Genomic DNA, 24,608 nt, shown 5'->3' with positions numbered 1-24,608 from the left:
ACAATATGAAACAGGAGTGTGCAGCATGAAGATATAAAATGGCATGAAGATATAAAACGTACCATGAGATTAGGTCAATCTGCAGAGTTGATGCCATACAATTTATACTGAGGAAGTTTTCCCTTTAACTCTCTGAGTTTATTATGGCACTGTGGGCAATGTTCTAAATCAACCATTAGGACTGCTTTATGGTCATAATGAATTTTTATTTTTGACATCAATGTTATCTCGATCTGTTCTGGTATTGATATCACTGGACATTCCTGTCTGGTTAAACAGTTCTGTTTTCTGGAAATCGTATTATATCATGAAACATATTTGACTGACGTCACAATGTAAAATTACACATGACAGAGAAATTTATCCAAATCATCCACCCCTAATATGAAAATACTATTTAATAATTTGTATTTACATAATACACAAGTTAAAATGAAATGCCTTCAGGTGATCGTGTGCACGTAGTTCAAACAACATGTGTGTGACAAAATCTCCATGGCAAAAACCTATACTACATCCTGGAACACTTCCCTTTTGAAATTCTAATGAGTTACTCTGAGAGCACCATATTAATGAATATCCTCTGAATCAGATCTAAATGACTAACAGTTGATGTCGTAGATTCATTACTAATGTGTTCAAATATTCACACCAATGTTTATTTTAACAGATGAAAGTAGTCCCGGGTGATGGCTGGTTACATGTGTAAGTGTTTAGTAAAGTGAGTAAAGATTATTAGCTTGTGGTCAGTGGCTGCTGGTAGTCTGCCATGTTTCTATTAGCTAATGTTGCTTTTTTAACATAAAAGGATTTAACAGAACAAAAGCACAGCCTGGCAGAAAGAAATTTAACCTGTTTAGATTTTGTTTTTGTTGAGAGTTTCAGAATCACAGCAGAAAAGACCAAAGTTAATCTGTTCAGTCTGCCAGTTGCTTTTTTATGAAGAAGTAATGCATTTTTACAAACTGATTTTAATCAGATCATTTGACATTAGTGTTCACAAGTTACACAAGCTTAAAGAGGACCAGTCTGGCATATATACAACAGATCATACACTTAATAATATAAAGTGATAAAACAAAATATAAAACACATATCACTTCATGAACTTGCAGCATTTGGAATCCAGTATTTCTGATAAAGTAATAAACACAAAGCCTTTACATATTCAGAAAGTAAAATTATTCTTTAAATAGAAAACAATTGCACTCCTTTGTACATTCATAAAGCTGACAATTTCAAAAAAATCAGATGAGCTTTACTTGCCAGCAGTCCAGAACAAACCAACAAACAAAGGGAAACTGTAGAAAATACATGTATTTCATTATGAAACCAAATCCTTCCTCTCAAACAGCGAGAAAGCAACAATAATAAAAACACAACATCTGCCAGCCCTTCTTCCATAAAATAGTGTGCTATTTACATCTTAAATAGTTTTTTTATTTTTCACAGACTCCGGTCAAAAAGTTCCCAGGAAACATTTTTTTTTTAACTTTTTGGTTTGCCTGGAATACACAGATGTGTGATGGAATTTTTTTTCTTTCATCTAAGGTCTATTTGATTCATCACTGAAAACTGAGGGTGAGTATAAAGTTATTAACATCTCTTGTTACCATTTTTACCTCATATAATGAAAACATCTTTATTGTGGCTAAGGGTTTCAATGTTTTTTTGCCTTTTTCAACAAAAGACCTCCAGGCACTTTGTATTCACGTGTATAGCTTGATATCATTTGGTGACATCTCAAAGACCTGATGTTATCATGTGACCTATATCTGTTACCCTTTCACATACATCTATCCCCCTGCTCACTGCGTGTCTCTTTGTGTGTTCACTATTTGACAATGCATTAGTGTCTGCATGTATTCCTGTTTGTACCTAAATTCCTTATTCGTTTAATGGCTTATGAGTCTTAAAACACAACTCATCCTGCAGCATATTAACAAACATCTTTTCATACATCTTGTGCGCGGAGGTGCTTCCTATGATGCGGCTGATCTTCTTCAGGCCTTTTAGCAGATAGCGTGGTGCCCCCTGGTTACGCAGGACCCTCAGACTGTGAGACAGACCTTTAGCTAGATCCAGGTCATAGTTTGCTGTCTTCCAGAGGTGAAGAAGCTGCAGGATGTACTGCCTGGGCAGGCAAGTGGAGACCACGGCCAGAATGTCCTCCTGATGAACTTTAACCCCTGGCAGGCTGTTGGTGATCTTCAGAAGGTCATCCAAGGTCAGGTTCCTTAGGCCGTTGCAGCGAGAGACCTTTCTTTCACAGTGGTTCACACCTGCAGGGACATGGTACTACATTAATACTGCACAACTGGCTGAAATGTAAAACTAAACTATAACTACAAAGTATGGATGTGTTTTCTGTCAGTACCTTGTATGATGCCATACAGCTTGTCCTGGTCTTTGTTCTGCTCCCTCCACAGTCGCAGCAGCTGGAGAACCTGCTGCTGAGGAGAGCAGACCTTCTTCAGCCTCTCCAGGCTCTTACGGTCCACCCTTCGCCCTGGAAGACTCTCCAAAAGCCGCTCCAAGGGCACCGAGGACAGTCGCAGCGAGGCAAGTGACTGGAAGACCGCCTCCTCACACAAGGTCACATCTGGAATGAAGAGATAAAAAAGAGAGTGACAGTTAAAATCAAAATGCATGACAGTATAGACAAGGCTGTTGCATGAGGTCAATTAAAAAAATGTTGAAACACATTGATGCAGTGTTTTTACAGTTGCTGGACGTCAAAGAACTACATCTTCTGATTGAGGCTCAAGTGGGAAACATCTGGGACAAAAAGTTTAAATATCTCACATCTGTCATAGCTTGTTCTCTTAAAGGATATGTACACATTTTAAGTCTATCTTAATACAATACTTGCATGGATGTTAGCAGAACAAAGTATGGTTAGCTTCAGCTAAACTTTGGAATGCATTTTTGCACAGAAATAGGACCGGGAATTTTTGGTCATATTCAAATTTCTTTAGGAGGGCATCTCTGCAGCCGGTATAGACAGGAGGAACAATTACAGCAACCGATAATGCTTTCCATGAACATATACAGTAGGCATACAAGCATTGTTTTAAGATATGAAAAAATGTGAACCTACCCTTTAAAGTTAGTGGAGGTTAACATCATTGACCAGTCTGACTGAACGTCACGCACTTCCTTGTACTTTCCTGGTACACAGGTGATGTTTAGATTCTGATTACTGTTTGGTCTCCATGAGGACTCCCTTTAGTCTGTTTTTGTTTATATGTGTTTGTGTGTGTGTTTAAAGTGTTGGCTCATAGCTTGACCGCAACAGAAACAAAGATGTCCTCTTTCTGTTCCCCATTGACAGCACAGAGTACCACCGTTGACATCTGACTAGCCAAACCAAACTAAGCCCATGTGAGCTGATTTGCACCAGCGCAGCCAAAGCTAGATGGTGAAATGAAGCGAATTGAGGTGAGCTGTGCTGAAATGTGCTGCACTTTGCTGCTGAGCTTCACTGCACCACACATACGCCAACATCATTTCGTCATTACATGCCTTACATTTTTGCAAGCCAAGGTCTCTTGATTACAGCAAGTCTTCCTTATAAGGCAAAAGTATTTTTTTGTGAAGAACAAGGGGGAAGCAGGGGCTTTTTTAACTAGGGTAACCTTTGTAAGATTAGTTATACCCAGAACATTCAAAGCTGAAGATGACGTAGATGAAACTGTCATAATATGAAATTGCCTCTGTCATACAATTAGGGAACATTTCTGTATTGATGTATGTGTGAAACTGTTTGCCCTGCTGAACTATAACTGCTAGTGAGGCACTCCAGTAGATATGAAAAAAAGGTTTTTAGCAAACTAGTGTTGGTGTAGCATGAGTGACTTTAATGTGGAGAGGATATTAAGCTTGTTTCTCTGATGTCTGGATGACGTAAGTGTGGCTTGGTCTATGATTGACAGCGACATCCTGGTGGTTTCCCCAGATCACATAGCAACTTGTGTATATTCCCAACTGCTATCAATTTCATGTTTTTTGTTTAAAAAAAACTGCTAAACACTCCCAGGATTTTCTGCAGACAATCTGTGGTTGTGTAGTTCGCAGGAAGTCAATTTGTGAATGAATGTTTGTGGAGAGCATCACCCTCCCCAAGGGACAACAGCTTTGTGATGTTTTCTTCTAAGTGTGGTGCACAGTATGCATGAGTGTGCCAGGGTCTGTACATCTGTATGTGTGTGTTCTTCAGCGACTGTGGTTTCCCAGGCTCTGGGAATACAGCGTCGCATTTGAGGCTTCTCCGAAAATTAATTGTCAGCATCTGTCATAGTTAGAGTCTGAGTAACAAAGACTAACCGGCTCGTATTGTGTCTCATTTCTACTTAACTCAAGTTTCCTCTGTTATTGCAGTTTGGGGATGTGACAGTCAATAGAGTAATTGATCCATCATGGGGTACTGTGACAGTGGTGCCATAACGATCCCTTTCAACCCTTTGCTCTCTGTTCTCTCTCTTGTTTTGGTTTTCAAACACGAAAGAATCTGGAGAAGAATGGAATCTGGACAACGAACCTGACCAAGGAAATCCCCTTCCTGCCTGAAATGGAATGAAAATGACCGCATGCCTGAAATAATTCACTCTTGCCTGATTTTAAGTTGTTGACAACTGAGGTTTGCTTGAAAAACATCATCACATGTGTGTGCGCTGTGTAAATACTGTGCAACTGAACTCCATCCTCCATAAGTCCTTCCATATGATTCCAACAGATTGAGCCCTACTGCAGTGAATGACTGTACAGTATGTCTGTATGTGGTCTCACCAGTGTGGCACAAAGTGTGATGCTGAGAGCAATCCAGTGTCACAGTCTTGTCCTGACTGCCACAGAGGCTGTCTGAAGTGGATGAGCCCCATCTCACAGTCTTCAGGCCAGACTTTGTGCAGTTCGTGTGAGGCTGACACGGCTCCGTGGAAGAGCCACCACTGGAGAAATGACCAGCAGGACAACGCTCACACACAGTGTCGCTCACCGGTGTGCCTGGAAGAGAAACACACAGAATGATTCATAAAACATATTAATGATGCATTCTTTTACTGACATACAGTATTGTGTCATCATTTTAATGTGTCATATTTGGTGTTACAATGAGAAAACAGCCAGTTGTACAGATTTTCTTCATATTCATTTTCACAAGTTTCATCCTACACACATGAACCGTGTTCAGTGTGTGAACATGAACTGCACCGTGCACACATATAGCTGATCAAACAGTTATCAAGACGATGTGATTCCAAGAACTATGACCACAACATGTGACACTCAGTCCGAGCGGTAGATGACTGTGTGATTCTGAGAATGACTCACATCTCTTTTACACACTATGATACACGTAAGTTTCTATATCTTGTTTTTCCGAATTGGAAATACTGCGAAGCTGGGTTGATATACGGTGAGATATGAGTACTATTACTATGGCATGTGACTTAAACCACAACACATAATGATTTGTCAGCTGATTTTTCAGGTTGATGAAAAATAAAATGCACTTTTAATAAAAAAAAGTTTATGATTTTAATGTCAAAATGTTGCAGTAGAACAAAAGTGTAATGCTTCCATGACCTTGAAATATCAGGTACAATAACAATAATATATGTTCAAAATGTGAAATGTATAAAAATCACTAAAAATCAATCTAGGACAAATTTCTTTAATAATTTTACTTATATTGAATAACTAAAGATATCTTTCTCATTGTTAGTTTTTGTGATTATTTCTAATCACAGTTCGTAACATTTTAACCTATGTACAGACATTTTATCATAATCTGATGAGCTATTTTGCAGTTACCATGACATTACAGTAAATCATGACTGATCATTCTGGTATATGATCTGTAGCACATATGACAGTGTCCATGTAGTGGAACTAGTGTTGTAATCACATCCTCATTTTATTTTTATCTCTGAAGTATAGAAGTGAAAGCGTGTGGGAGAACAAGCCGCGCTCATATCAGATGTAACCTTTTAATTAGTTTCCTGCTGTCATGGCACAGTGTGATCTTTCTTGAAAGAGTTTTACCGTCTAAAACATAAAACCACCATCTGATATACCATCTGCATACAGCAAGTATACATATTTCCTGCACTGCTGATGACAAAGCATGTACAGTGCGATGTGCATCAGGATGTGTCAGACCGACTATGGTTTCATATGCTCGCTTCAATCAGTTTTTTCTCAGAATTTCTTCTGACATTTTATTTATGTAAAATCAGCATGTTGGTATCAGCAGAGGTTTTTGCTCTACTGTCTGCATAGGGAACATACAATATTACAGTAATTCACTAAATAGGCTGAAGATGCATATATTAGCAAAAAATACCTACATATAAAGAATAGATGATATGCTTGGCTGGTTAATCGATTAGTCAATCAACAGAAAATTAATTGGAAACTATTGTAACTGATTAATCATATAAATCATTTTTCAAGAAAAAATTATAAAAATCTTCTAGTTTCAGTTTCTCAATTGTGAAGATTTGTCATGTTTCTTTGTCTTATGATATAGTAAACTTAATAACTTGATGAATCTGATATCTCTGGGCAAATTCAAGGCTATTGTAATCTCTATGATAAATTATTTAGTTAGTTTTTATCCAACTTTTAGCTTTATTTTGGGGTTTTGGTTTCTAGCCTCAATGTGACTTACCTGGTTAAATAAAGGTTAAATAAGTAAGACATCTTTAGATTTTTGGATTTCTTGGACAAAACAAGCTATTTAATGATATTAGGCTTTAGGGAACATTTTATCAACCAGACAAACAATCAAAAAATAACCACCAGATTAATCATTAATAAATAGCCTACCTGTTGCAGACCTCAAATAAAAGAAAAAAAATACTTGTGCTGTTTCATTCATTATTTTGTTAGTTCTTCCATACTATGTCCCACACTGTCTTTTCTAGTTGCTAACACTCAGTAGAACCAGTTTCTCCGAAAAACACCTATAAACCACCTAGAAAAAAAAAATCAAATCTCTCATTCAGAGGGGCAGAGAATAAAAAGGAGAAACAGACAAATAAGGAGATCAAGGGCAGCGAAATGGAGTCATAAAGGCATGTGTTGTTGGGAGACTGAACTATGGGTTTTCTAACATCCTGTGGTTTTTAAAGGTCTAAACCACAACTCAAGGCATTACATAATGAGTTCTTCAGCTTCAGGAAGGGGAATCCCCAAAAATGCTGTCTCATGTCTACACAACTTCAGCAGACTTTTAGATGACAGATTCATGTTTGAGAGATGTATGGAAAATGATGTTTTATCTTTGAGCGGTGTCGCCGCTACAGGGGTCAGATTATAACCCGCTGTGTACAAAGAATCCAAGGAAAATGTTGTTTCATGGTCTCCAGTCTAGGATGAAGTCATGAAATGTGTAGTGCCAGTTGTTGCTGCGGTTCTAGTAGAAATGTCTGTTCACTGGAATGTCGAAATTCAGCATCAACTTCTCTTTATGTTGCCCACAATCGCTACTGACGCAACAAGGAGAGAATCTGCAAGGAAAATTATGTCGGATACCCACCGTGATAATGACACACATATTAACATCTGTATTACTTATTAGCCAAGACTGCATTTGTTCTGTCTTGTGAGGAAAAGTAACCGTCTCTCTCTGATCTAGAGGAAATGTAATGACTGATGTTGATATTGACACCACCGCAGATAACCCATGGTTCCAGACCAACATGTAACAACACACATTGTTTCTAAACAGTTTTAAAGATGATCTTTGTTGATATTCTAGTCTTTAAAATCAAATTCAGTCAAAGGAAAAACCTAGTCTCAATATGCTGCAGCTGTCTGGGAGCTTAACACAAAATGTATCTTGCAAAATGCATTCTTGGGGAAGTTAATGCAGGTTGTACATTAACTTTAGATTGTGCAGGTTAAGGCCAGTTACAGTTAAGTTAAAGGGCCTTTTCACACCTGAAAGTCTGAACCAAGGCTCATGTTTTTGTTACATTGTATACATTTGATCCGGTTAGTTTTGGTTTCACATTACAATTTATAACTGTCATCATCACCTACATGGGCTGCGTCTCCCCAAACTTGACATTGATTGGTCTATAGACGGGCACGCATCTGACGTTGGCATGTTGTCAGTTCGGTGAGTAGCCTTCTATTGCCATTTGAATTAATGGAGAAAAATGAATGAACAGATTAATTTCGTTGCCACTATAATAATTATATTATGGCATTACTTTATCCTCAGGTGCCATTGCTCTCCCGTCCTCTCATATCCTCTCTCTCTCATCCTCTCTGAAAATACCTGGAAACCATTTTTATGAGTTTCTTCCAGTTTACTGTTTATAAAGTCATCGGACCATATTTTAATTAAAAACTTGGTCTCCTCTCGCCATTTTTACTTTTTCCAATTCTGATGATAGCCTGTCGGAACTTCCTGTGATTGGTTTGAAAGTCTGAACCATTCAAAAAATGTTTTCACACTAGAAACGAACTGAACGGTGGTTCAGTTTGATGCGGACCGAGACCACCTCTTCTTTTCAGACAAAGGTTTGGCTGTTTGGTCCAGACCATGGTCCAGGGGAGGTTTCACACCTGTAATTTTGGTTCAAACTGAAAAGTCTATAGGTCTGGACCAAACAAGGTACGTGTGAAAAGGCCCTAAGAGGAAGCACAGATTCAGGAATGCAGGGAAAGGTTGTGTCATTTTCTTTACACAGAACAAGCTGATGACTTATGACACAGTTTTCTCTTTAACTATGCTGTAAAATATGCTCAATGATATATGAAGAGGAACAAGTGATAAACATAACATCCTACATTTGTTTAGAGAGAGAGAGAGAGAGAGAGAGAAAGAGACAGGAATTAAAGCAAAAAATATATACAAGTTTTAATGCTCGACTGCTTTAAGGGAAGAAGATGCTTTTGAACAGCTTTTCTATTGACAGATTTATTTTTTGTCTATGAAATGAAACTGATACTTAATCTTTTTTGCAAAGCTTGTCTCAGTTTCAAATAATCAACCATCTACATAACTTTTAAGTACATATGTTTTTATTTTTCTTATTGATCAATTAATTATTATTATACACATAAGATTAAGGGAAGATAACACACTGCTCCCCCACCTCCCCCACACAAATGACCTATTTTGGATTTGAAACAGCAAATTTCGCTGCAAAGGTGACAAGTTTACACTCCTAATCAAACATCTATTATATAACTTTCACTATTTGCTGTGTTACTGAAACTACCACCAGCTTATACTCCCGCAGACTTGTGGTTGAAAGGATCCTGATCTTTGCTTGAATTTAAAAGATGAGGTGAACTCTTCCAGAGAAAATTACAGTTTAAGAGTGGTTTTACAGTTCTTTAAAGCTGACAGACATTGGACTGTTGTTGTAGATATAATTTATAATAATATTTGTCATAATTAGATAGTGAAGTCACCAGGAGAACCAGGAGGAAAGAATAGGAACACGTAAAAGAGACTCAATGGACTCAATGTAAGAGGGACTATATTGAGTGCCTTTTACATTTAAACTTTAAACTTTAAACCTTAAATAAATGCTTCCTAATCTCAGATAAAACTATAAAAAGCTAACATGACACAATTCAAAACTGTGAGGAGTAAAGGTTTGGAATCAAAGGGAATGAATCAAAGCCATATGATGACCAACAAATAAATTCACTGTAGTTCATTTGAAACATGTTGCACACAGATGAAAATAAGTTAAAAACTAATTTCCTAAATGATTCCCGCAGACATGCCCTCATGGTGTGTTCGATGATGACAGCATGGAATATAATGGAAGTAACTGAGCAAGCTCAGACAGAGATTCATCACATGATGGTTACAGTAATACAAACTATACCACAATGGAATTAAATTATGCTTATCAGTCACCATCTTGACAAAGCTCACACATACAAAAAAATGTATTTACAAGTTTTTGAGGTCATGGAAAATATCAAGCGATCATTTTCCATACTTTTTATTTCCACTTGATAATGCTAAATTTCAAGGTTCACCACTATTTTTAGAATTGTGCAAAATCATGTTGTACTAAAAAAAATATTAAGCAGCTCTTTAAGGTACTTTTAGAAACTTTTTATCTAGTAACCTGAAAAAGTATAATTTTCTTCTTGGACCAAGGCCCATTTAGGGCCCATTGAAGTTGTATCACTTGTTAAAATCTTCTGAGAATGGAAATTACAAAACTGATAAAAGTTTTTCATCTGCATTTCAGTTCTCAAATAGTGAGTTTTAGCCACAGTATAATTGGACTGGGTGTGTATTTGACTAGTTAAATCTTTCTAAAACTGGCAACCATAAATGTCTCAGGCAACACTGCTCCAATTCGAATCAGACCAGGTGTGGAAGTGCAACCAAGAAAGACATGCACGTACGTGTGTTTTATGTTCATGTACCTACACACACACACACACACACACACACACACACACACACACACACACACACACACACACACACACACAATCACTGTATATAATAGGATATAATAGGACTCTCATTGCTGCTCTTTGTCATGTGTAAGTATTCAACATTGCTCTGCTAGAGGAGATGGGGACAAATAAGAAAGCCCAGGGAGATCCAGTTAAAAATTAAACTATTAGCCATGACAAATTTCTGTTTTGTCTTCAACAACAATCTATGTGTGTGTGTGTGTGTGTGTGTGTGTGTGTGTGTGTGTGTGTGTGTGTGTGTGAAAGACAGAGGAAGGGAGAGAGCTAGGGAACGTTACTAAGAAAGAGTCACTTGAAAAAAAAAAGAAGTTGATTCTGCAAAAAGAGACATCTGCATCTGGGAAAGATCTGATTCACAGAATCAGAGCAAGAGGGAGAGACAGGAGGATTTCCAGTCACACAAGGGAGACGACATCTTAATGTGAAAATGATGGTCTGTAAGTGATGTGTATTTCTGCTTTGGCAGCATTGGAGTTTCTCCCTGACATGCCAGTGAAGCATACCTGAAGTTGAATTGATTTAAGTCAGATAGTGGCAGAGTAAAGCATGTGATGTATGAGAGGATTAAAGTTAAGATATAGAGATGAGTTTCTACTCAAAATACTGAAAATACTCAGTGAGCACACAAAGTAACACACGCTCATGCTGCACCAGCCAACATTAAGGACATGGGATTTTTACTCTCTTGGGTTCAGGCAGTGATTCCTTCTTGGCTGTGTGACGACCGAATTCCTAATTTTCTCTGGTTTTATTATGGATACCTACTGTTATTCACTGGTCCTCTGATTTAAATCTGATTTATATCCTGACCGGATAGATGGAAAACCACAAAATAACTGTGTGTCTTGTTCATCAGATATTTAATGTAAAAACAAGGCAGTCTGCCAGTACAATAAACTGACATCCTACAATGTTAGCTAGTGTTGTTGGGTCTAAATCTAAACAGAGCATCAGGTATTTGCAGTGTATAAGGATGTTAAAGTAATAGAATTAATGGAGTTAAGAGAGTAAATCAAATACACAAACTAATCATCTTATTCCTCTTTTTTTAACCTTTTTTTTTTACCATTATTATTATTGTTGTTATTGTTATTATTGTTGTTGTGCTTCTCTGTGTCTTGCTCTCCCCCTTCCTCTTTCTCTCTCAACTCAACTGGTCAAAACAGATGGCCGCCCAGCTAGAGCCCGGTTCTGCTTGAGGTTTCTTCCCGTTAAAGGGGAGTTTTTCCTTGCAGCTGTCGCCAAGTGCTTGCTCATGGGGGAATGTTGGGTCTTTGTAAAATAAAGAGTATGGTCTAGACCTGCTCAGTGTGAAAAGTGCCCTGAGATAACTTCTGTTGTGATTATACTATAAATAAAATTGACTTGACTTGACCTGCCTCTATAATAATAATAATAATAATAATAATAATAATCTTAATGTTAATCTTACCTGGAGCTGCCACTCCATGGCCAGGTGGACAGGTACTGTGTATGATGCAGAACTCCACCACTAGGTGGAAACCTGGAGCGCACTCACACAGTTGGTCATGAGTGCTGTTGCACTCCTGCTTCACTAGCTGTCTCTCCTTACACACCTAAACACAACAAACACAGAAGAGCAGTGTCACACACCACAAACCTACTGAAATGGTCAAGAGTGATGCTGATCCTTACACATGTGCACAAAAACATATGGTAAAGGACATGATTTATATGCACATATGTGGGCAGAAAAGTAAGATTTGGAACACAAAACAGGTTAGGGTGATTGTTAAGCTGGTGCTTTACAAGCTGTCTCTCTTAACGTTCAGTTTCTTGAAAGATGACATAAAAGAAAATAAACATAAATATGAAAACACCTTAAAGAGGACAAAAAGAGGAAGACTCTACCACAAAGAGCACATTCAGACTTTCATTTTTAGTAACAACAACAAAAGTGGAAACACTGGTTCCATAAAAACACAGATTCAGATCCCAGATGACATGCCCAAATGTAAAAAAAAACGGTATGTTCATGAATCTGAGGAAAAGACATAAGGAAAACCACAGAAGAGTATTATAAAGGATAAGCTGGAGGATAAAAAACATTAAAGCGATATTGAACTTAAGTAGAATTCCAGACCATGACATGAGTTCATAATTTGTTGATTCACTTAAGTGTACACAGGAATGAAAATGCTTCTTGCATACAAAAACAGGTGTTTCTCATGAAAACTAGTCAGCCACATTCCTTAACACACACAGGAAAAAACTGTTACATGCATACAGAAACCATGCAGCACAGGGGTATATTAAATACACAGCAAACAACAGGCAACCCAAAGAGAATTAAATGATAAAATGATATGTAAACCTTTTGGCCTCATACATACCGAGGTGCAGTATTGACATGAATCCCCCCAGTGCCAGTTCTCTGCAAAATGCCTCTCAGGACAGGGCTGGCACTCTGTGGGTGTGTCGGTGGTGCAGTGCCGCTTCACGGCTGTTCCAGGAGGGCACTGGTCGCACAGTAGGAGGTCAGATGTAACGGGGTCAAGGTACTGGTATTTTGGCGGTACAGCCTGCTGCTGGAAGGCCCAGGAGAGAGAAGCTGTGAAGAGCTGCAAGAGACGGGAAGACGATTTAGCCGTGAGTCAACAACTATGACAAAATATATAATGAAACCCATCCCAAGCACAGCTCCTTTTTGGCTACAGGTTCAAATATTTTTATATTTTAGAGCGCTCGCCAACCCAGCCCTTCCAGTAGAAACGAGTTGAAAGAAAGGTCAGAGCTGTAAAGCTGAAGCTCCTGGTGGACGTGCAGTCCTAAAGTGATTTCCTCTGCTTTACAGTGTGCAGTTTAAGGAATATGACGGGAGGATTCAGCAGTAGCTCCACATATATGGATTAATGCACAGGGGCAACATTCCAAACAATAATTGCAGTATATTTTTCATCCCTACATGTTTGTTAATTGTAATCCTTGCATGAGGTGATATCTCCCCTTTGTAATGACTCACATTTTGATGATTAGTTGCAAAATGCTGAGAGAATGATTCTACCATGGCTATTAGGAGACTAAATTAATTGATCTTTTGGCATTTTTTTTGTAACATCTCGGCTGTTTTCTTCATGCCAGTATTCTACAGATATTAAATTAAAGAGCATGAAACATGATTGTAGACATCAATTGTGGAGCCCTATGTTCTCTGACCTCACCAGCAATCTGTAGATAGGCGGCTTTGTAACTAAAAAGCATCTGACATGATTCAAAAGTGATCTATAGCACTTTAATACCACCCTGGAGTAAGAGCTCACCACACCCATATATCTTTTTCCCCCCTAAAAAGCATTCCATCCATATAGACACGCTGTAAAGTGGGTGGCTGTAAGCGAGTCTTTGAGAAGGACATATGTAGTTATTGCCTCAAAAACAAGCCCATGTATCATCACTTGAGCAGGAACTGAAAAGCTCCGGCCAGACCTAAAATCTGAGATATCAGTTGGTGAGCATGTTTGACATACAGCCATGCAGCTGGTCGAGGCCACATGTGGACCAGATGTCACACAACAGGCTCCTTCCACACTGAAGTCCCTCAGCTACAGTATTGGCTCTGTGGACTTTCCCGTTGGCTGGGATACATCATCACAGCTTGGACAAACTCACAATAGGCCATCATTGCATTGTGTGTGTGTGTGTGTGTGTGTACGTGTGTGTGACTGTGTGTGTGTGAGGAGCGCACATATGCAGGAATGTGTGCGTTGCAGCATTTGTGTGTGTGCGTGTTTGTCAGTGTTCATGTCCAATTACTGTCTTCCTCAGTATTGGTCTGTGTGCGCTGCGGTCTCCTCTCCTGGCTGCTGTTCATAAAGAGAACGATTGGAGGTTACTGGGCTTTCCCCATTCACCACCAGAATACAAAACACTCACCCACTCTGTTCTACAGTTTACCGCTCCACACACACAACTGATCTCCTTCCTGCGTGTGTGTTTCTGTTCTTATCCCATTTACCTTAAAGTACATACAGTACTGTAATTTGCAACCACAAAACCCGATCTATGTGCATGCGTGTGTGACAACAAAAGAAAAACCAGAGAGGAGTGTTATTTTCAGTGCGAGTCTACTTGTGCGTGTGTTCTCGTGCATCTATTATTCTCTATTATATTACAAAATATTTGGCCACAGATGTGTGCGGGTGTGTGTAGGAGACAGTGTACAGTATTGTTGTGTCTTCCCCGTCTGCCATATGTTACAGAACATACTACTTGTTCATGTGTATGTATATTTCTATTTGTTTTCTCCCTTAATAATTCAGTATATTGCACATACAGTGTATTCCTGTTTTGAAGTCATTCATTTTCTAAAAAGTTTATCATCCGGGAATGATGCACTACAAAGAAAGGAAAAAAATGTGTAGGTTTACCTCGTCTATTTCTGTTTCCTTTTGCAGTGAAGGTCATTGAAAAAGATAGTAAAAATAGATGAATGGGTTTTACACACCATAATAGAAACCTACGCTTCAAACAGCCTGGCGAGCACAGTGGTTTTCCCGGCAAAACCTATCGACCTCCGAGCACAACATTTGGTGCGAGGCTTTCATCCAGAGCAACTTGCTGAGCAGTACCATGACTGCATGTGTTTGTTTGTAGCATGGGTGGCCCCAGCGGGAATCAAACCCATAATCATAGTCCCGCTTTTCAAATTAAGAAGTGTATATACACACTATTAAGCCGTGAGACCGCATCCAATCAATTTAGAAACATCAGGAGGGTGGAGTATACCGAGGGGACTGACAGAGGGTCACCTTGGTCGCGCAAATCTGGATACAGTTACACTTGTCGTACTGACTTTACTCAGCGGTTCAAGTCGGGATGGGTTTACTGGCAGGACTGAATGATCCTCAGTCAGAGCCGATGAGCCTGAGCACATGTGGAAGTGGTCAGGATTGAACTGATTTTCAAATCCTTCAAACAGTACAGTAGTTTGGCTAGACTCCAGCTACAATATACTGTGCAGTGCAAAGAAATTAAGAGATAGAGTAAGAAACAGTGAACAGAAGATCAAATAAAATGACTGCACATGGATACTCCCTTTGAAACAATTAAAAAACACATAATCATTCAATGGTTTGTGCGCCCTCATACATCCTGAATTATGTGTCCAGTTTATAACCTTTGCTGCATATTACTCGCTTTTATCTTTCCCAGTTTCATGCAACATTAAACCTGTGCAAGACAGGAAATGTAGCGTGCTATTAAAATAGAAAAAAGATAAACATCATATGAAGAATGTGAGTGCCATTGTAGTCTGGAGTCACTTAGCTTATTACACCTAGCCTTGAGGTGGATCTTCAACAGACATGTGTCTTGCATCTACTTTTAAAAAAAATCAAGACTCAGCAAGTGGCTTTTACTTGTTAATGTCTGCTATGCTTCCTTAGTCCTCCCTGGATGATGCTTTTATGCTGAAAACATACAGTAAGTAGAACTTACTTTGTTATTTGTTCATGACACTCAGTCAGAAGCACACTTTTCTAAAGTAGCCAGCACAGTAGCTTTCTGCTACTGAAGAAAAGACAGACTGTCAACTTTTTAAAAATAAAATTATTGGGAAGATGCTCTGTGGTGTGTATGTGTGTTAGTCCATCTATCAGTAGCTAAAAGAGATATTGAACTTTTCACCCTTCTTGTCGCCTTAGAAGCTGCCATCTGACGACATCACGGACGACCGCTGGAAACCCAAATTACACAGCAACTAGGGGCTACTGACAGCCATAATTATACTGTTAGCATCATCAGAGTGAAGCTCAGTAAGAGTCATGTCCTACATGGAGCACAGCCAGCTGAGAGGAAAGGATGGATGAAGGTATGAAACCCAACTGGGTACTCACACCAAGAGATTCATGAGCAGCAGTGGGCGTTCTGGTCGGTGGGTGCTCGCTGCCAGCCCTCAAGGCGTCTGAGGCCCTTCGTCACCAGCTTTCATTGAATGAATGAATCACTGCCAGCTGCTTTTGTCGCTTTTGAATCTTTGGGTGTGAGTGCACAGTAATGGGGCAAGGTGAAAGACAGAAAGAGAAACTGATGCATCAATCAAAGCATTGGGAATGGAAATGTGGTTGAAACTGATCTCTGCATATAAATGCAGAATCTGTAGGCAACGGGACAAGATTTGGTACCAGAAATGGTCCTGTTTCCGATTGTGGTCTGTTTGTAGTCCATTTGTAGTCCGAGTAGTATTAGTCAATCACGTTTGAGCAGGCTTTGGTTGCATGCCGGTAAACAGTCTGCGTGGAGAGCAAAAGAGGTGGAACGCTTTGGCCAAAATGCAATCTCAGAACCCATCAACTATCGTCTGATTTAGCTTTTTATTAGCTTTTTTAAAAATTTATATGCATTCATATGCAGATATGTTTATAGAGATAGGCCGAAATGTTGTCTGGCCCACATAAAGTTGCTAATCGGACTGTAAACAATGACCAAAGGACGGAAGAGGATGTCTTGGCCATGATATCTGTTATCTATTACACCTAAATCATCATCAGACAGATAGCCGATGGGCTGCGAGATTGTGTTGAAACAAGAGTATAAACAGCAGCAAGATAAAGAGAGAAGCCCAAGGTTGCAAGTTTTAAGTCCCCTAACTGGCCGAGAACTGTGCAAGGGGACAAAGTTAATGATAGTACTCTACCTTCCCTATGCAACTACCGTCATCTTTTCTTAAGATTAGTAGTTAAGTACTATAACTACAGGTGCCCTTGAGCAAGGCAGATAAAAACTGTATGTGAAGCTGAGACCTGGTTGTTGGAAATATGTGGATGCCCTTGGTGGTCTTCTCCTGGATAAAGAATGGTTAAAATAAAAACATTGGGGTGCCATGGTGGCCTAATGGTTAAGGCTCATACCACATAACTGCAACGTCCACAGTTCAACTCCTGGCCGGGGGACCCGCGTTACATGCCATACCCCTCTCTCTCCCTAGTTTTCTGTCTCTACATTGTCTGTCAAATAAAGGCAAAAAGACTGAATAATAATAACAATAAAATAAAAACACTATATAACCCTCATCTGACACAGTTCGCTTATGTAATCTATGCCAGTAAATCCTGTTGGACTCCGAGTTGAGAGAAAGCCTGGTGTTTATGCAGAGCAAAGACGATCTTCTGCAATTCCTTAACAGAGAACATGTGTTATTTAACAGATGTTATCCTCATGAATGAAACAAACAACAGCACAAGTGTATTTCAGTCTGTAATGGGGGTGATACACTAGGCCATGCTGGATTAAGGACATGGTTCCCACAACAGGCAACACAAGCAAGACACAGAGAGAAATCCAGTCCCATGTTACTGTAACTGGCGATGAGATGATGTTTAGTGAGCAAAGTTACAGTTGTTCAAGCCTTTTCTTAATCTCTGCTCCCACAGCATGTGTCTATGTATCATTATGTTGATATATTTTGACTGGCATCACATGTAATACCTATGATATTTGATCAAATAATTCCTGAAATAACGCCAGCTGGATGGGGCTTATGTGTCTTATGAGGGATTTTGTTTCCTGTCTGTTGTCAAAATAACATCCATAGTGATGTGTAATGATGAGGTGAAACAGGATGAACTGCACAGAGCGATGCATGACAGATGGGCTATAGAGGTATAGCTACAGTTCAGCCACCTGATAGAAACAGCCGTAAAACTGATCACACATGCTTTTCATATGAACTTGTAAAGGGAGCAACATCTACAGATAGTGGCTGGGAAATGAGCTTATTAATTCTATCCATATGAAAAAAAAATGTTTGGATGCATGACTATTAATTGGAGCTAAATGATTTTGTACTGTAGTTTTGTGCTGGAAATACAGTAAATAATATGCAAAAAGTGCATGTCGGTCAGCTTGATGATGCATAATAAAATCAGATATAAAAGACAAAAAAAATTTTGCCAAAATTTGCAATACATTATAATTACTTTTGATATGATGCAAGATGTAAGTTAAAAGTTGAAAAATAAAAAAGCACAAAGCAATCCAAAGACTCTGTTAGGAGGCTGCAACTCCAATTACATTTTGAAATTGTAAACTTCACTTTCTTTGTGTTATTGTGGATATTATTTTAAAAAATGCTTCTAGAACAAATTAGCCACAGTATTTAACTAACTTCCAACAGATAGGGTTAGAGTTACATTGAATGTGAGGAATACCGAAATACAAAGAAATAAGAGAATCAGAGTTTGGGTTGCCTAAGGTCAGCTTTAAATTCATGGCATGAGGAGAAGAGCCGTGGCACAAAAGGATCAAACCACACTACACCAGCTTATCCACCAGGCACATGGCTTCAGTTAACTGTAGAACGCAGGTGGTCTGAGGGGGGATTCCAGCTCTTGGAAGTGTGTGTGCATGTGCGTGAGTGTGTGTGTGTGTGTGTGTGTGTGTTTTCCTGTGGATATGGAATCAGTCTTCCTTCATTCATACAGAGACATGCAGAGAAAGAGAGACATGCTTCCATGCTGCATCACAGTGATTCATAATCTTTGATGAAATTCAACACTGCATGCAAAGAAATTCACCCCATCATCTCAAACCTAAAGTGCTTCTAATTTTGAATTCACTGATTAAAATCTTGTGACTTAATTATTTATGTGTGTTAGCACTTGTTGTAACATATGAAATTTTCCTTCAAGATTTAACTGAGAATCAATAAAGTCCAGATATTCTGCTGTCGCACCATAAACCAAGCTGATTCTGTGAATATACTATTCAATTCCACTGTCTTCTTACAGTGTACATGTGATGTTGATTAAAGCCGAAAACAATCAGTAGATTAATCAATTTGTTAAAATTACCAATTGCAACTATTTTGATAATCAGTTAATCATATGGGTCATTTGTTTATCAAAAAACGCCAAAACTTTAGTGGTTCCAGCTTCTCAAATGTGACATTTGCTGGTTTTCTTTCAGACAAAACAAGCAATTTGAATATGTCAGCTTCGGCTTTGGGAAATTGTGATGATTTTTTAAACTATTTCCGAGAAAATAGCAAGAAAATAACTGGCGGATTAACAATTATTGAAGATAATATTGTTGCAAAAGCCCTTATGTCAATAACTAAAAGCGGAAAGATATTTTAGTTCTCCTGCCTTATCAAAGAATTCAGACCAATGAGTCATTTGAGACAACTACAGAAACATTTTTCTGTGTCACAAAGCTACAGAAAAAAATCAGTAGCTGTATTTGCATGAAGAAACATGACCTGTTTTTCTGAATGACATATTGCAGTTGCTTAAATCTCAAGCAAAATAAATCTCCCACCCCTTACTGTATCTTTTAACACATGTAATGTAAGATCAACTTTCACTACAGAAATTTGCATCAGATCAGTCATGCTGTTTCACTCATGCAAAGAGGAAGGCCTGTGTGTGACCTTGACACAAATACAACAGCTGCATCTGTTTTGCCTATTCTCTTTCTGCTCTTTGTGTCTCTTAACCACTCAGTCGTACACACAAACACACACACACACACACAAGCACACACTGGACCAATGAGTTCATCACAACTGTGCTGCTAGGGATGTAAATTTTAAGCAATTTGTTTAGTTAGCCGTGTCAACAGTAGATTATCAGTTTATCATTAATAATTTATGAAATATACTGGATGTTTTTCCATAATAAAACCATGTTAACCATTGACATTACTATGTTAGACACAAAATAATAGTAGGCTACATTAGGAGTTCAAACAAAAAATGACTTCATTTAAAATTGTGGAGGTCCTGTCTGTTGCTATTCATCAGCTGCCTGACAAAATCCAAAGTATTAAACACAGCAAACAACTACACAACCTGCTTCATTAGAGGACATTAATTAGATCAGACTAGATGTGTTAGATATATCCAACAATTAATTACACTAAAAGCTTTCAACTGTAAATAACCTGTGACATTATCATATAAATGTTAAACAGCTTACCCCAATCTCCCCACAACAGGCTTCAGTCTGACTGGTTTAATATAAAACAACAAGACTGCACTCAGTTGAGTGCTGATCTCTGCCAGGTGTCCCTTATAGTCAAGATGGCAGCGAAGATAACAAAACATGGGGATTTATTCACTTTGTATCATGACTAACTTTAGTGGATCATAACATATCAGATATGGAATTAATCTGCAGATGCTCCGCTTCAAGATGAGACCATACTTTTCTATGAATGTCAGTTTTTGAGCCATGACAAAGGCCAAAATGTGGTCTGCAATAGACTAGGTAAACCTTGTTTTTAGCCTAGCTGATTGCTGGAAATGGATGTTGTAACACATATTGTAAAATGGTGAGGACTTCTGAAAGGACAAAAGTCTAAGCTGATGAGGAATGGCTTTATATAGGTTTTTCAAAAAATGCAAATCACCGCAACCACAAGAGGTCCTTGAGCATACAGTAAATGTGCACAAAAAATATTCTGGTGATGGGTCCAGTAGTGCCATATTAGCTGCGGACAGATACACACATGGACACATGAACACACACACACACTGTAGCTAATGTTAGTCCAGCTGCTGGAAACTGATGCTTAACTGGACAGATGTCCCGGGATAAACAATACTGTCGCTTCGACTGTATCTGTCCCTTTACTGCCATAACTTTACCTTTACTGAATGCATTTATACTCAGAGCAAGGGGGTGTCGTTTATACAGTTCATCACATTTGTGTTGATTTTGTTGGAAGCATGTGTAATTAGAGTCCTGCTGTCTGACACACAACTCTCAGCCTGCATTAACCAAGCAGCTGCTTCTGTTGAAGACGCTAGTTTAGCATTAGCATAAGCTTCAGATAGTCGCCAAACAACTCCATGGAATTTCCACAACTTTATGCTTGAGAGTTCATCAACATGACACAGCGAGCGGATTGAGGTTGAGATTTGTACAGGCCGTCACCAAAAACACCTGTAACTCCATTGAAAAGTTAGAGGCTCCAACTGGTGGTGCAATTGTGTACTACATCAATTACGTAACATTCTGACAGTTATACCCAATCTTTCATCTTCTGCCTTATTGGTTAATATATATTTTCATTATCAGTTGAATTATTAACAGCAATTAACCTATAATCAATCATTGACATCGCTATGTGCCACACACATAGGCCTCCTACACACTGCCGCACAAACACATACACACACACTTCTGCTATCAGTACTACTGTTGATGGAAAAGGGGAAGTTACTGTAGGTGTGAGGAAGCACCTTTCACAGATAATCGTTGCTTTCTGAATAAACGTTTGTACTTGTTTGTTTAAAACATGTTGATCCTGTACCTTCAAACACCCCAACACCCCCACAACCCTCCCACCCCCCATGCCCCCACCCCGTCACACACTTCCTCACCCTTTCACCTGTGTTTGACTACAAAAAAAAAAAAAATCATGTTGAATCTGTTTGGCCATGTGACCTCTCCACAGCTTCTCCTGTCTGCGTGTGAACCTGCAGCCATACCTGTGGGTTTAGGGAAGTGGGGCGGCTAACGCCAACGGCCACAACAGAGGGTGAAGGAGAAAAGGCTTAAAGATAAAGAGAGCACAGATAATAGATAACAATACAGGGAGATACAATATGTTCCTACATGGCTGGATTGCAAGGTGGATAGATAGATGTCAGACAGACAGGTTAGCTAACTGTCTGATTGGTTGGCTTGTGGACAATGTGCTAACCACAAGTACAAAAGATAAGATACATGTCTCCTCCCCGACTGCACTTTTCCATCAAAGATCACTGTTCACATTTAGAAAACACACGTCTTCACAAAAACAAGAGCACTGAAAACATTAACTCCAAATTAGATGTCTGTTCCACTGCGCCATCATCCTGGGCAAAGACCCAAACAAAAATTGTGTTTTTTCAGGAGACAACCACATGTTAAGGGAACATGCAGAGGAACAGGAAGGGCACACAGGTGCAGGAGGTGCATTTACTGCTGGATTTACAAGCCCAAACAATGTTTTGGACACAAAATTGCAGAGTGTCCCTTTAACATAGAATTTACTTGCTGACAGACTTCAGAGAGGTGCTGATTGACTTATTGGCTGTTGTTGAACTGACTCATTATTTGGCTAAACAGATGCTTGTCTGGCATCCAAAATAACTGAATGACTGACTAACTGAATGATGGATGAACACGACGAGAAAACTACATCAGAAATTGTAATAACAAAATATTTGCCTATTTTAGGTAAATCATGCAGCGCATTCTGCAGTAAGAGGAACTACTCTGTACGGATGTTATCATTTTAAATGGTGGCCTAAAGTATATGTGCAAACACACACATTCATTTGTATTCCACTGCACTATATGACTGCTTTACACACAAAGAAAGTGCAATTTACAAATATAATGACTCACCACAAACAGCATTAGATATGATCTCTCTCTTTCTTTATCTCTCTCACACATGCATACAAACATACACACAGGTCACAAGGATAGATAGTAGGTCCAATGTTTTGTAACTACAGTGTATGATCTATTTCTGCCCTGATACGTATCTGTGCGTGAACATATGCAAAACCTGCAAAGGCCCTAACACAGCACAGCATGCAAACTACAGCAAAGGAAGTAACTGCTCTCAGCCTGGAGGCATACATTTAAAAAAAACCCGTAAGAAGGGTTGTAGAACAAATTAGTGCTACCACAGACATGCTGGCAACACGCCACGTGACTCTATTTGGGGTGTATGAAGTTTCATTCATTTTTAAACATGACATAGTAAAAGCAATGAAATTTAACATAATGTAACCTTTCTTTCATTGATGAAATTTGCTTATCTTATTTGTAGGGTCCATTTTGTTGATAGTGAGTATTCACAGCAGTAAATAAAAAAGTGGACAAATAATTTGCTCCAAATATTATACAAAATTTTAAAATTACTGTATGTTCTATTCCTAAAGACAACAAAATTTGCATTCTTTTTTTTGTGTCCAGAGTGACACAAGTTTGACATGCATAAGGTGAACCTGCAACCGCAATATAGTACAATCCACTGCAACCACAACACCAATACAGCATCAGCAGTTACCACAAATGTGTCTGACACTGCCTCAACAAAAACTAAACCTAAACCTGTACACGTTTATGTTGCAGGACTGTTGTGTGGGGATATCAGTATATTGTCAAGTGTTGTCAAGTATTTTGTCCAGTACCCTGTGCTTCATAAATATTTATGTCATATTTATCTGATGGTAGAGATCCCTTAACTAGATGAAAATGCTATGCAAATGCTTACTCCAATATAGTGGAGGAAGACAGACTCCAAGTGGAACAGGTATAGAAAATTGTCCAAATATGAACTATAAAACCTCTCACATGGCATTAAGCAACATGTCTAAACTTACCAAAGGATCAGACACGTCTTTCCACAAAACCAGTAATAGTCTGAGCAAGACAGATCCTCACATCAACTATTACCAAAGTCCCAAAACACATTTCATGACATTTCTGGGAACACTATCAATGTGAAGCACAGACATAACATGGTCCCTGTGATGAATTTCTGAATTTTGATGAATGTCTTTATAGAGAATACAGTACATCTGCACTCGGGCGACTGTCCATACACTCTATACTGATTCCCATGTATCTGAAACCGCGTGTAGTGCAATAATAATAATCCCTGTCTCGCAATAATCCCTCCGCATGAATTATCTAAAAATATCAAAAATATCACTCCTTCAGTAGAAAATTGTCTCTCCTCCAACGGAAAAGATCTGAGCACCGTAGCAGGCAGAAAATCTGCAGAAACTCACTCACCACTATTAGTTTCATGGCCGGGTTGGATTTCATTATCCGAGCGCTCATCTCCACTGCGTAAAAGTGAACTGATGGGATCTCCATCACAGATCTGTACTTATACACAGGGAGAGAGGGAGAGAGAGGGAGAGGGAGAGAGGGAGAGAGAGAGAGAGAGAGAGAACATGTGCCCACCCACCTCGCACAGCCCTATGTGTTTGCAGACCTGTCAACTCTCCCGTTTTTCCCGGGTCTCTCTCGTATTTTCACCCCCTCTCCCGCCGTGCTCCCGTTTCCTAATGCATTTATCCCGTATTTTTTTTAAAAAATGTTTACAGTTATACACAGGGCTGTAGTGGGGACTGAACGCACGTAAACGCCCCTTACCCACCTCTC

At 39.0% G+C, this 24,608-nt stretch overlaps 1 protein-coding gene across 1 annotated transcript; it reads right to left on the bottom strand.

The window, feature by feature from the left end:
• Positions 1-525: 525 nt before the first annotated feature.
• Positions 526-24,402, bottom strand: LOC122986685 (tumor necrosis factor receptor superfamily member 11B-like). Its single transcript, XM_044357992.1, has 6 exons — positions 24,234-24,402; positions 12,828-13,055; positions 11,906-12,050; positions 4,789-5,004; positions 2,378-2,602; positions 526-2,282 (listed from the first exon to the last, which is right to left on the bottom strand). Exons 1-6 carry the CDS (start codon positions 24,315-24,317, stop codon positions 1,888-1,890), a joined length of 1,293 nt encoding a protein of 430 aa, XP_044213927.1. The 5' UTR covers positions 24,318-24,402; the 3' UTR covers positions 526-1,887.
• Positions 24,403-24,608: the final 206 nt, after the last annotated feature.

This window comes from Thunnus albacares, chromosome 8 (genome assembly GCF_914725855.1).
Source record: "Thunnus albacares chromosome 8, fThuAlb1.1, whole genome shotgun sequence".
Taxonomy (NCBI): domain Eukaryota; kingdom Metazoa; phylum Chordata; class Actinopteri; order Scombriformes; family Scombridae; genus Thunnus; species Thunnus albacares.
Note: the sequence above shows the minus strand (reverse complement) of the source record. Positions and strands in the feature narration are given on the sequence as shown.

Bases quoted from the DNA above. Each gene is read 5' to 3' on its own strand.
- LOC122986685 (XM_044357992.1), bottom strand. From the start codon at position 24,317: ATGGAGATCCCATCAGTTCACTTTTACGCAGTGGAGATGAGCGCTCGG. The intron at 13,056-24,233 runs GTGAGTGAGTTT...CGTCTCTTGCAG, and splicing joins CGGCCATGAAACTAATAGTG to CTCTTCACAGCTTCTCTCTC. The intron at 5,005-11,905 runs GTAAGATTAACA...TTTCTCTTCCAG, and splicing joins CCATGGAGTGGCAGCTCCAG to GCACACCGGTGAGCGACACT.